This window comes from Eptatretus burgeri, chromosome 4 (genome assembly GCF_056783735.1).
Source record: "Eptatretus burgeri isolate ZD-2024b chromosome 4, Ebu_testis_v1, whole genome shotgun sequence".
Classification (NCBI taxonomy): Eukaryota; Metazoa; Chordata; class Myxini; order Myxiniformes; family Myxinidae; genus Eptatretus; species Eptatretus burgeri.
In genome coordinates, this window is record NC_140964.1 from 140,094,111 (window position 1) to 140,107,565 (window position 13,455).

At 39.8% G+C, this 13,455-nt stretch overlaps 1 protein-coding gene across 2 annotated transcripts in view; it reads left to right on the forward strand.

Moving 5' to 3' along the window:
• The window catches only part of LOC147029246 (natural resistance-associated macrophage protein 2-like), a 118,763-nt gene that overhangs the window by 53,802 nt on the left and 51,506 nt on the right, over nt 1-13,455 (forward strand). For both annotated transcript variants that reach the window (XM_085880163.1, XM_085880162.1), the window contains exons 10-11: nt 7,422-7,508; nt 7,606-7,725. In XM_085880163.1, coding sequence (XP_085736289.1) covers nt 7,422-7,508; nt 7,606-7,725 — 207 coding nt within the window. The remainder of the gene's footprint in view (nt 1-7,421; nt 7,509-7,605; nt 7,726-13,455) is intronic.

The following is a 13,455-nucleotide window of genomic DNA, read 5'->3' on the forward strand; positions in this document are numbered from 1 at the left end:
AACTCATTCCATTGAAGAATAACTTACAAATACATGATTCGTAAAAGAACAGTCAGATTACAGTATATATAATTTAAGAAATGTTTGTTACTTGGCAAAAATTTTTTTTTTTTGCAAGTTTGTTTGTTTGTTTGTTTGTCTGTCTGTCCGCTCGCCTCCAGGCGAAATCGCTCAACCGATACCTCTGAAATTTTCAGAGATTAATGCCCTGTGACGGTCCCATATTGATGATTCGTAAAATTCGGTCTACCAAAATGGTCTACATCAGCCAATATGCCAATTTGAGCAAGATTTTCTAAAATCCTCGAATTTCATCTGATTGGCTTGAAATTTGAAAAGCTTTTTTTTTTTTTTTTTTTTTTTTGTATACCTTGGTCGAGGCTCGTATGAGAGCAAACACACAACTCACAGCAAGGAGGCATGAGACAAGAGGGGCGGGAGTGGAAGGGACAAAACAGTGGGGAACAGACACATTAGGTGAACTGTAGAAGGGAGAAGGATGGGGATGGGACGGGGAACATGGCGAAGAGAAGATGGACATTACAGGGACTTTCAGGAAGGAAAGCAGGAGAATTGAAGGAAGTGGGCTTGGGTGGATTATCGGGGGTAGAAAAGATCGAGGATTTGGATGGGGGAAGATAAGAGGTGGTGGTGAACAGCTGTTTTGAAAGCCTGGAGGGAAGAATGGGAAAGAATAGAGTGAGGAAGTTTATTCCAAAGGCGGGAAAAAAGAGGAATGAAAGAGTGAAGATGAGCAGTGATTCGTGATTTTGGTAGTTTTACCAGAAGGGGGTTGTTGGCGGACCTTGAGCGCCCTGTGGAAATGTGGTGGGGACAAATCGCAGAGAGAGCAGGGGGGCAAGGCTGGAGAGGAGTCGGTAGAAGACAGAAAGACCACCGACCAACCTGCGGTGATTGAGTGAGAGGCCCAAAGACTCAGCTTCATTGCGGGAGATGCCGATGATCTTAAATGCCCTGGTTTCGACAGCGTGAAGCCGAGAAAGGTGGGAGGCAGGAGCACCAGCCCAGAGGGGAGAGCAGTACTCCATCAGGCTACGGACAAAAGCTTTGTAAGTGGTCAGGAGCTCAAGAGGGCCGAGGAAGGACTTAGCACGACGGAGGATTCCCAGTCGGCGACTGGCTTTTGAGGCGAGGTTGGAAATGTGACTTTCCCAGGAAAGGTCATGGCAGATAGTGAGACCCAGAAGCTTGAAAGAAAAGACTTCTTCCAGAGGATTGTTGAGAAAGTGGATGGGGGGTTTTGTAAACGGTCCTTTTGAAGAGACATAGTGAGAGTGTGAGATTTGTCTGGATTGAAAGACATGTTCCACGTGTTGGACCAGTTTGTGATTTTATCCAGATCTGCAGTGAGTGAAGAAGCTGCTGCTTGCCGGTCTGAGGGATGACAGATGGTACGGCAGAGGGTGGAGTCGTCGGCAAAGAGAAATAGAGGATTTTTCAGAGTCCGAGAGATCATTGATAAAAACCAGAAAAAGAACAGGGTCCAGAACGCTACCTTGAGGAACTCCAGCCTGCACAGGAAGAGGGGATGAAAGAACTCCATTTAGGGCCACACGTTGCACTCATTTATGGGGATTTGCAGACCAGGAAGATGAATTCAACCACCTTTTAGTTTTGTGGTTACCATAGGTAAAATGGTCAACATCGACCAAATGGACAACATTGGCCAAATTTCTAAAATCTTCAATTTTAATGCAATTAACTTGAAATTTGAAGAGAATTTGCATATCAGGTCAGTGAATTCAATTACCTATTAATTTGGAGGTAAAAATAGGCCAAAAGGCCAATTTGGGCTAAATTTTCTAAAATCATCAATTTTCATCCCATTACATTGACTTGAAATTTGTAGAGCATTTTCATGTGCGGTCGCTGAATTCAACTACCAATTAATTTTAAGGACAAAAGGTCAACACAGGCCTAATCTTTAAAATTGATAGATCGGGCCAAAAATTAAATATATCGCTATATCTCAAAAGTTGTGGATGAGGTATTACAAAACATGGTGGATGAGTTGAATAGGTGACAAGAACAAGAGGATTGGGTTTTGGTTCGGATGCAAACCATTAGTGGGATACAAAACGTAAACTGTTCCACCTGGGAGAGGTATGCGCCCTACCGAGTGCCATTCTACTTTGTGCTGTTTTGCCAAGTTGTCACTCTAGGAGTGATTTTTTTTATTTGTGTTTGTGTGTTTGAATGTTTGTGGGTTTGTTTGTGGATTATTTTTGGGATGTGGGTTTAGTTGTGGGATTGTGTGTTTGTGGGTTTGTTTGTGGATTATTTATGGGATATTTGTTTGTGGGTTTGTTTGTGGATTATTTATTGGATATTTGTTTGTGGGTCTCTTTGTGGGTTTGTTTGTTTGTTTATTTGTTTGTTTGTGGGTTTGTTTTTGGATTATTTGTGAAATGTTTGTTTGTTCGTTTGTGGGTTTGGTTGTTTGTGGGTTTGTGGGTTTGTTTGTGGGGATTATTTCAAGGTTTATTGGTGCATTTGTTTGTGTACTTGCTTTTTGTTTTTTTTTGTATGCTCGACTTCTATGCTCTCCTGAACCATTGGACGGAATGAGTTGAAAATTGGTGGTTGCACTGATGGTGTGCAAGGGAAGGATTTATGGGGGTAAAAAGGTCAGAGCTTGGTGGGTAAGGTGTTGAGGAAAGGAACCCAATTCTCTTTCTGCAAATGTGTGCCATATGGAGCTGCCTGGTGGGAGTGTGTACCTTGGACATGACCTCAGCCCCTTTTGGTATCCCAGGGCGGACTGACTGTATCTATCCATTTTGTGCATAATTTCTGAAAATCCTGGAAAGTACTTGCTCATGGGAGCTCCAAGGGTACTCATATGTGAAATGTATAAACTGAGTACTTATCAACATCATGCGTAGATATCGCAAGGACGCGCTCACTCCTCGGAGCCCTGAGGGCCATATAACCCCACTCATATGCAGCCATCTACCAATCATAGAAGTGGAGGAATTGACCCGTTCATAAAGAAGGATCATTTTCTAGAATACACAATAAAACATAGATGCAAGCAAGTGAAGACACAATGCCAATAATGCCCAGTGCGTGCATACTATATGCATCTGGTGATGCAGTAAATCCACCAGTTATAAGTAAAAACTAGTTGGTATTCATAGAATACATACCCTGCGTAGTCTTGAGAAGAACTTGATGTGAGCCAACTCTTTCATTTTGTTGAGGTTTTTTTTTTCTTCGATCCAATACGGCTGCCAGACCACGTGACTGATGACGTCATCTTTATCAAACCATATTTCCCACGGGTAGTTGATCAATTAGTTAAGAGTTTGTATTGATGGTTAAGTAGTTTCTCCTGCAAAGATTTTCAAAGATTTTCCCTTCGATACAATATGGCTGCCAGACCTCGTGACACATGATGGTTATGAAAATCCTGTTCAAATTTCAAGTCACTTGGACGAAAATTGACAATTTCAGAAATTTCTACCTTGGTTGACCTTTTGACCTATGTTGACCTCAAAAATAATTGGTAGTTGAATTGAATGACCAAATGTGCAAATCCTCTTCAAATTTCAAGTCAATCGAATGAAAATTGACAATTTCAGAAAAATGGCCTGTGTTGACCTTTTGGCCAATGTTGACCTCAAAAATAATTGGTAGTTTAATTGAATGACCAAATGTGCAAATCCTGTTCAAATTTCAAGTCACTTGGATGAAAATTGACAATTTCAAAAATTTCTACCTCGGTTGACCTTTTGACCTATGTTGACCTCAAAAATAATTGGTAGTTGAATTGAATGACCAAATGTGCAAATCCTCTTCAAATTTCTAGTCAATTGGATGGAAATTGAGGATTTTAGAAAATTGGCCTATGTTGACCTCAAAAGAGTGACCGCTGTATCACATTGTCATGTGAAGTTTGGATTTCCTCCGCTGAACGGTTTTCGATGTAAGCTCTTAACAAAATACAAACATGTACGACGTACGACGCATGTAATGCTACTGATCGCTTTACCCTGCATTTCGCATTCACAAGCACAGGGTAATAACCTGTACATTGAGGAGGATAAAGAAAGGGAAACACATCAGTAGAGAAGTCAGAAGGTAAACAGGATATGCTGGGCAACAAGACAATTCAGGGTTTAAATTATCGTGGTAGTTTGTGAGTCATGAACCACAAGAAACCGAGATAGAGAGTCATGAACAAAAAGGAATCGAGAACTAACAACGATGTTGGATGATTAACGTGATGGAGAAACAGGAAGATCATGTGCTCAAACGAATCTCCATAGAAGGGACATTTCCAATGGAAAACAAAATGCTGATTAGTTGATCTGGAGTCTACATTTTACTCATGTGTGTGATGTTGAATCATTGAAGATGTCGTCGTCATGTCTAAACATCATTGCTGCATTCTTCATGTTTTGCTTTTTTTTTTTTTTTTGTCTTTGTTAAACGGTGTTGGCTCGTGGTGGAGCTGCAAGACAAATTACGTACACACGTGAGACAACAGCAGACTTCAGACAAACATAGCCGCTGAGCTTAGAGGTGGCCGAGGGGTGTAGGGAGTGACATCATTTGAAAGAGCACTCTGGGTACAGTGGCGCCATCTTTATGACGTCGCTTTTTCTGTCCCCGCTCAGCAGGAAATTAAGTTGGAATTTGCCAACCTATGGTTGTTTATCCATCCTCTGTCCTTTAAACACTGAGCATCAAGTGAGGAAACGGCACGTACAGTACCATTTAGTTTTTAAAGTCTTCGGAATGACGAGGTGGGTTTCTAACCCCTGACCTCCTAGACACAGAGATGACGCTCTCATCAGACCCAGAGAAACACAATTAACTTTGTCATGTTCCACATCACACTAAAAGTGGTATTATTCGAGATAACATCATAATTACCGTCCCAGAAGGAGAGGGTGTTGCAATTGGGTCCGTTTGTTTGTTATTTGCAAAATCGAAGAATTTTCAAGGATATTGGTTTGTCGATTTTGTTATTCTGTTTGTTTGTTTGTCTGTCAATCGCGTACGGATCACAATTTCAAAAACGATCTTCACGGAACTTCACCACATGATCGAGTATATTACAAGGAAGAAGCCTATTGTTTTTGAGGTCAAAAGGTCAGAAGGTCAACAAAGGCCAAAGGTCAACAACTTAGGTGTGATTTCTAAAATCCTCAATTTTCATCCGATTGACTTGGAATTTGAAGAGGATTTATATTTCAGGTCACTAAGTTCAATCGGCCAATTATATTTGAGGTCAACATGGACCAAAAGGTCAACATAGACCCAAGGTCAACATCTGAGGTGGTATTTCTGAAATCCTTAATTTTCATCTCATCGACTTGAAATTTAAAGAGGGTTTGCATATCAGGTCACTGAATTCAACCACCAATTATTTTTGAGGTCAACATAGGCCAAAATTCTAAAATTCTCAATTTTGTTCCGATTCAATTGTAATTTGAAGAGGAGTTGCATATTTGGTCATTTAATTCAACCAGCAATTATTTTTGAAGTCAAATTTGTTTGATATATTTTGCAAGTGTCGTGCTCTGCACTATGCCATCTTCTTGTTTGTTTGTTTATCTTTGTCCACACAGAACTTTAGTGTTTTTCTTCGCAACAGCTTGTCGAATTGAGGCAAAATTTTCACCATCGGAGTGACTAGTCATGTGGAATGTTTTAATGATAATTATGACTTCATGCGTCACGTGGTGGAGCAGCCATGTTGGAAAAATGAAAAAAAACTTTCAACCTCTGTATCTCTGAAACCACAGCAAGGAGAAAAATTGAAACTTGGCTCATAGCAAGTACTCCTCATGGGGAATAAATGTAATTTTAAAGAAAAATGATGTCACAGGTGCCTTCATTTTGACTTCATAATTGCATACGTAGAACGCTGCATCTGATCAGTATGAAAGTTTTTTTGAGGGTCATCTCGGGATAAAATGGTCCACAGAAAATAAAAAAAAATTGTTGACGTCTTCAGTCACGTGATTTGGCAGCCATATTGTTTAGAAAAAAATATATAACTTCAAAAATCTTCTCTGAAATGGCTGAACAGATTGAGGCGAAACTTTTCACGTATGACCGCCTCTCTCTCTCTCTCTCTCTCTCTCTCTCTCTCTCTCTCTCTCTCTCTCTCTCTCTCTCTCTCTCTCTCTCTCTCTCTCTCTCTCTCTCTCTCTCTCTCTCTCTCTCTCTCTCTCTCTCTCTCTCTCTCTCTCTCTCTCTCTCTCTCTCTCTCTCTCTCTCTCTCTCTCTCTCTCAGCCTGTGGCTGCTGGTTGCATCATTGGTTGGGACGCAGCTTTGCCGCTGATGCAGTGTCCCCCTTACCAGTACACTGGTACTTATCTTGCCGACCTCGGAAGGATGACAGGCTGAGTCAACCTCCTGGTGTATTAATTCGGCAGCCAGCAGGGCTTGAACTCAGGATCCGAGGATCCCAATCCGCCACCCTAACCACTAAGCCAACACCAGGCTGTTTGACCACCTATCCATGAGGAACAAAAAGTTCACACATATGATGTCATCGGTCATATACTTTGGCAACCATATTGGATTTACCCAAAAACATTTTAAAATTTTCTTCTCCAGAACGGCGAGACAGTTCGAGGGGAAACTTCACACAAATGTTCCCCAATGCATGCATGTACAAGGTTGTTCACGAATAATCGATAGGTCACATGGTTCGGCAGCCATATTGGATCGAATAAAAATTCGACACATGGTCTGGCAGCCAGAATTATTTACTTTTTTTTGATTTGGGTTTTTTTTTTATTTGTTTTTATTTTATTTTATTTATTTGTTTTTTGAAAAAGGTCTCTTGGTTGTGCCTGGATGGGTTTGAGGGTAGAGGAGTAGTATCTGAAATGTGAATCCTATCCAGGTTCCTCCTGATGACTTCATCTTTGCTTTTTTTTCTTGTTCAGGTTCCTTCTGATTACCCCAATGCAGGACTGTACCGATTTGGTCTTCCATTTGATGTGAATTGAATTTATTTTCATCCCATTCTGAATTCATTTTAATAATGATAAACGTCATAGGTCAGGGTCAGGTGTCCAATCAAAGCGGGACAACTTGGTACCCGGTGTTCACTGCCAGCAGTTATAAAGTGGCAGTTCTAATTATGTCTCTTATTAATTACGTAACACACCAGTGCAAAAGCAGCACATGCAATACATGACACAAAACTACACAAAACAATTCCTGGTGAGGGCTGCAATCTCTGATTGATCTTTTTGTTGTTTTAGTTTGACAACTTAGCTCTAAAGTCTACTTTCTACTGAAATTTTGTCATGCTAAACTTTAACCGATCTATGTTGTGTTCATTTTAATGTCGAAGGAATGGATGCCCTCATCAATTTATTTGTCCCTCACTGATCATGTTGTTGGGTTGAACCATTTCCTTTTGTTACAGCGAGATATCTGTTTGAACAACAGCAGCCCTTACACTCATTTCTTCCCCGCCAACAACAAGACTTTTGAAGCAAACATCCAAAATGGGGTGGGTTTACACTCCCAAAGTAATGCATTACTCACCTTACAGTTCCCATTGATTGATGATTATGGTATTATTCATTCCTCATTTACTCATCATGCAGGGCTACATGCTGGGATGTCTCCTGGGTCCCACTGCATTGTACATTTGGGCTGTGGGTGTCTGGGCGGCTGGACAGAGTTCAACCATGACAGGCACTTACGCGGGACAGTACGTAATGGAGGTGAGGGCCAATCTCAAGCACAACACCACGCATGATATGCACGGTACTCGGCACTTGTATATCCTTTTGAAGTTGAAGATGGCCACAGTGAGATGGAGGATTTAAAGGAGTCCTCTTTGGGTTGGTCTGTTGATGTTTGTTTCTGACCCTCTGGCTTATTATGCAGCGAACTCGGATGCCAAACCCCAAATACCGTACATGTCTGTCAATTCTCTCCTAATGTCCTTGTAATTCGTGAAAAAGTACATTAATATCTTCCAATGTCCTTGTCCTGCGATAATTAGCCTAATGGAACCTCCATGAACCTAATCGATCAGTGAAAATAATTAAAATATCTCAATATTGTCATTAGCCTCCCACTGGAGATCATGATTACATCGTCGTCTTCTTATTTTCTGTGCCTCAATCCCAACAGTGAGGGGTCGTCCACATGGATCCACCTTCTCCTTTCCCCTCTGTTCCCCCGCATCTCCTTCTCTTCATCCCACGCTCTTCAAATCTCTTTCCATGACCTCCCTATACCTTCATCTCCGTCGTCCTCTTGATCTTTTCCCTGTAATTGGCTCATTCCCGTGCTTTCTTGGTTAGTTTGACTTCATCCTCTTCCATCTGTCCTTCTCAAGATAAGGAACTGTGCTGAAAATTAGTTATCTTACTGTTGATGGCATTTTTGGTGTTAGAATGGTTAGATAAATGGAGGATTAACTTCAGGTGAATTGTTATTGCCATGAAATGGCATATTTGTATTGACCACCATGGTTGGTCATCAGTTATGTCTTCACAAAACGAAACAGTCTCAATAAAAAAGGCTCTTTGGGAGTGAAAGTGAAATCTTGAACTTCCACTTGTTAATGGTATCAGAATGAACAGCCACCTTGAAGTTCCCCTACTAAACCATGGTGTCATCCATGATCCAAAGGCCTGCCCTGACTGACAGGCAAGGGAGGGTATTGGGCGCCTGAGACGAACCTTCAGCTTTGCGCTCCATCCACCCCCAATTAACTTTCAAAAATGAATATTGTGAATTGGTATGAAGAAAACTTCTGCATTGATAATTACTGATTTATTACCCTCACCGAAGGAGAGGGTATCACATTTGGGTCCATCTGTTTGTTTGTCTGCACTGAACTTTAGTGTTTTTCTCCGCAACCTCCTGTCGGATTGAGACAAAAAATTTCACCTTTCGAGCGACAACTCATGTAGAATGTTGTGTTGATAATTATGACGTCATAGGTCACGTGGTGTGGCAGCCATGTTGGAAAAACGGAACAACTTTGGACCTCTATCTCTGAAAACGTACCAAGAAAAAAACTGAAACTCAGCACGTGGAAAATGTTCCTCATGAGGAATATGTGATTATATATATATATATATATATATATATATATATATATATATTTTTTTTTTTTTTTTTATGACATTGTAGGTGCCTTCGTTATGACGTCATAATTACACGTGTAGAACGCTACATCTGATCTGTATGAAAAATTTTGAGGGTCTTCTAGGGATAAAATTGTGCACAGAAATTTTTTGATGACGTCATCGGTCATGTGATTTGGCAGACGTATTGTTTTAGAAATAAAACAACCTTATAAAATCTTCATCTCCGAAACAGCTGAACAGATTGAAGTGAAATTTTACACGTATGACTGCCTTTCCATGAGGAACAAAAGGTTCATACATATGATGTCATAGGTCCCATGGTTTGGTAGCCATATTCAATTTACCCTAAAATCCATGAAAAAAATCTTCCTCTCCAGAACGGTTGGACAGATGAAGGGGAATCTTCACACAAATGTTCCCTAAGCCACGGGTGTGCAGGTTTGTAAAGGAATAATTGATAGGTCACATGGTTTGGCAGCCATATTGGATTGAAGAATATATTAAATAATGTTTTCTCTGGAACCACTTAATCAATCGACGTGGAACTTCAAAATTATGATCAAGTCATGATGGTGAATACATGTTTTAAATTTCAACTTGATCGGACACATGTTCTGGCATCCAGGATTATTTAATTTTTTATCTGGGTTGTTTTTTATTTTTATTGTTTTTTTGAACAAGGCTCACTTGGCTGTGTGTGGATGGGTTTGAGGGTAGAGGAGTAGCAGCTGAAACACGAATCCTATCCAGGTTCCTCCTTAAGACTTTATCTTTATTATTATATTTATTAATTATTTCGTTTATCAGGCTCATCCTCTTGTCACGGCTCTCTCTCCATGCAGTCTGAATTTCACGAATTTCCCACTTTAAATCCTCTTTCAAAGAACGTTGTTTCAAGATAAATCTTCATGTTTGTCGTTTTTACTTACTTGATGCATGTGTACATTTGCACGTGTATGTATATAAACTGTGTTACTCCAATGGCACTTGGCACCACTGATCTCTACACCTGGATTGGTCACGTCAACAGCGATTGTATACCGAGGAGTGAAGTCACCGGAAGTTCACTTTCCACCATCTTGTCTCCCCCAAAACATCACTGCAGCGAAGTACGAAAACAGCAGACTGGCAGTAAGAAATCTCCAAATGCAAGCAATAAACTTTGCGTGTAACTCATGCAAAGTTTTATCAGTTGGTGAAATGAACTTGTGGAAATCACAGACCTCGTGTGACCGTGAGAGAATGTCACTTCGCGTAGTTTAATCACCTTTTACGTCTGTGCACTGACAGGGACTACAGATTTACAGACCGCACCGCACCGGTAAGCTTACTAACTCAAGTCATGAACTATATGATAGTAACTGCACGGAAGTATGATCATATACTCCAGGATAGTCCAATACACGATGACCATGATTATGCTGATGTGCCAAACTTTGAACAAGTATCAGAATACAAAAAAGTAGCTATTAATTACATTGCTGGTTTTGTAGTAAAAATAATAAAACGTAAAGTGAACTGTATGGTGTGCACGGAGGCACTGACTGCCCCCAATGGCAAAGTTCACAATTTGTGGCACTAAAGGATCGTGGATGTCTGCAGAAAGCATCACCTAATGTAATCACTGTTTGCTTGGAAACAGAAAAGTGTTTCCAAAGACTCTTAAAGACCTCAAATGGAAAGCTTCCACAGGGGGTGGCATCTCACAGGCAGTTGCTTCATCAGTTTTGAGTAACTGTGCAGGGCTGAAACTGTTCCCTGAGCTACATGAACACCAGTTTGACACTGCAGTAGATGACAATCATGGTCACTACCTTGTAAAACTTGCAGCATCATGTTACTGTAAGATCAAGCTTTTCCATATAGGGAAACAGATGGCAGCCTCTGTTACCGGACCCAAAGTTAGGAAACGAATGTCCAAACTCATTTTGTTCAGCCATCAGTAAAAATCACAGACTTAATTGCTTAGAAACGGAAAAGTGTTTCCACAGACCCCCCACCCCATGAAAAGCTTCCACAGGAGGGGGGGTGGCATCTGACAGGCAGTTGCTTCATCAGTGCAGAGCTAAAACTGTTCCCTGAGCTACATGATCACCAGTTTGACACCACAGTAGATGACAATTATGTTCACTAGTACCGGTAAAAATTGCATCATCATGTTACTCTAAGATCAAGCTATTCCATCAAGGGAAACAGAATGCTTCCACAAATACTAAATATCCATTTTGTACTTGTTGAGACCACAGAGGAATGATAAACTCTATTGCTCATTAAAATTTTATATTTAGAGAATGATCAATATTTAGAGGGGATGGGAGAAATAAAAAAAAAATTACAAAATTTTGCGTCCCCCTCATGCTCGCTCAAAATTTTCAGGCTCCCGCCCTCTGTGTTTTCAAAATTTTCTTGCCTCCCCCCCCCCTGTATTTTCAAAATTGTCTCCATTTAATACTTCATGTTCCAAACAAAAATTTCAGATTCCATCCTGAAGGTTCTCCAAAGCTTGGATTCTCCCTATAATCCCCCTGTGTTATTGATTGGTCCTTTACCAAAAAAAAGATATTATCACTGCATAAAAAGAAAGTTCACACTTGTTTGAGTGTCATAATTCTTAATACAATCAATTAAAGAAACTAAAATTAATATGAACATATGAAGAATATTGTTACTTGTGAAAAAAAAAAAATATTTGAAATCCGCTAGATCCTGACAAGTTTGTGAAGATTGGTGCAATTCTAAAAGTTCCAAATTCAATGAGATTATGCGGGGTGAAATTGCTTAGCTTGGGATGTTGCACTTGCCTGAATTTAAGTGGTGACCAGCATGTTTCATCGATCTGAAAGACGCCTTCCCTTAAATCGTGACTTCCATGGTAACTCACGTTACATTTGAAGGTCATATGAGAATGTATCTAGTCCCCCACAGCATTGCTAACAACTGCAATGATCCAGATTATTGGTCAGGCGAGCATTGATATTGAACCTATTCTGTGGTATGGTCTGATGATGAATGTCTTCAATGTGTGGTGTAGCATGGCCTTTTTAGGCATGGTAACTCACGTTACAACAAATGGACATGGTCAAAAACAACTAAACTTTATTAACTGTTTCTCCTCAAAAAGACATATGAATTACAGAGTAGCCAGTTATGTATAATGACTGAGGGTCCATACTTGAATTTTAGAAAGAATGAAAAGTGAACTGCAACATGTAACTTATATAATGATGAAAAAGTGAGTAACTCACGTTACAGTTTATAGATGACTGCTATGTACTTTAGGATAGAATCTGATCATTGTTTTGTTGCCAATAGGTCTAGTTCACTGAAACGGGCCAGACTGGCAAGCGAATGTGTTCAGATGTGAATGGATTTGAAACTTATGTAAAAGAATGATATGTTTCAGTAACTCACGTTACACCAACCACTATCAATTGACTTCCACAACCCTGTACCAATACAATTCGTCCTAGAGCAAATATTATTTCTACATGAACTATAAGTGCCAAAGTTTATAAGAGAAAATAGTTAGCTGGATCAGTCTGATTTATCGATATTCCAGGAGGGTTCTTTGATACCGAGGTTTTCATGACAGAATCTGACTGAAAATAATCTAATTGGAAGGCATCCACTAATTCTTAGTTGATTGGTCCAGATGAGAAATATGCATCAAAACATTAAACCTGGGGATGTTTCCCAACAGATATATTAAAAAATATAGTATATGGTTCACTTTATTTTTTTCACCCAGTGTCCACTTTTACATGGAAGTACCCAAATGCTGTTTAGTGAAGGTTATAAAATAAAAAAAGATATTTTTTTTTTACCATAAAAACTTCCATGCCCCCCTGAGAATCTAATGGTACACCTCTTATTTTGGAGAGTGACAGATTAAAAACTAACAAATTAAACCCTTTAAGTTTGGAAATGTATTCACATATGCCTTCCCCAAAATCGCTCACCTCTGCGAAAACAAATTTTCCCCACAAAAAAAAAAATCATTTCCCCCGCACTCTCTTTTGTACATTAAAAGTTTTGACCCTCCCACTTATGTTGAACCAAAATACCCCCCCACCATTTTTGCCCTCCCCTGCTACAAAAAATGTCGAGGAAAACCTAACCTTAAAAAAACACTAAAAACAACAAAAAAAAGAGAATTTTTTTAAATCCCTTAAAAAACGTAAGAAAGTTGAAACTTTTAAAAATCCTTAAAAACATTAAGAAACGTATAATAACATAAAATTGCCTAAAATAACAAAACATCTATCTATAATTCCAGCAATCTCTGTGTGTCTGTCTGTCTGTCTGTATGTGTGTCTGCGACCACCGTTTCTCGACAACCACTGATCC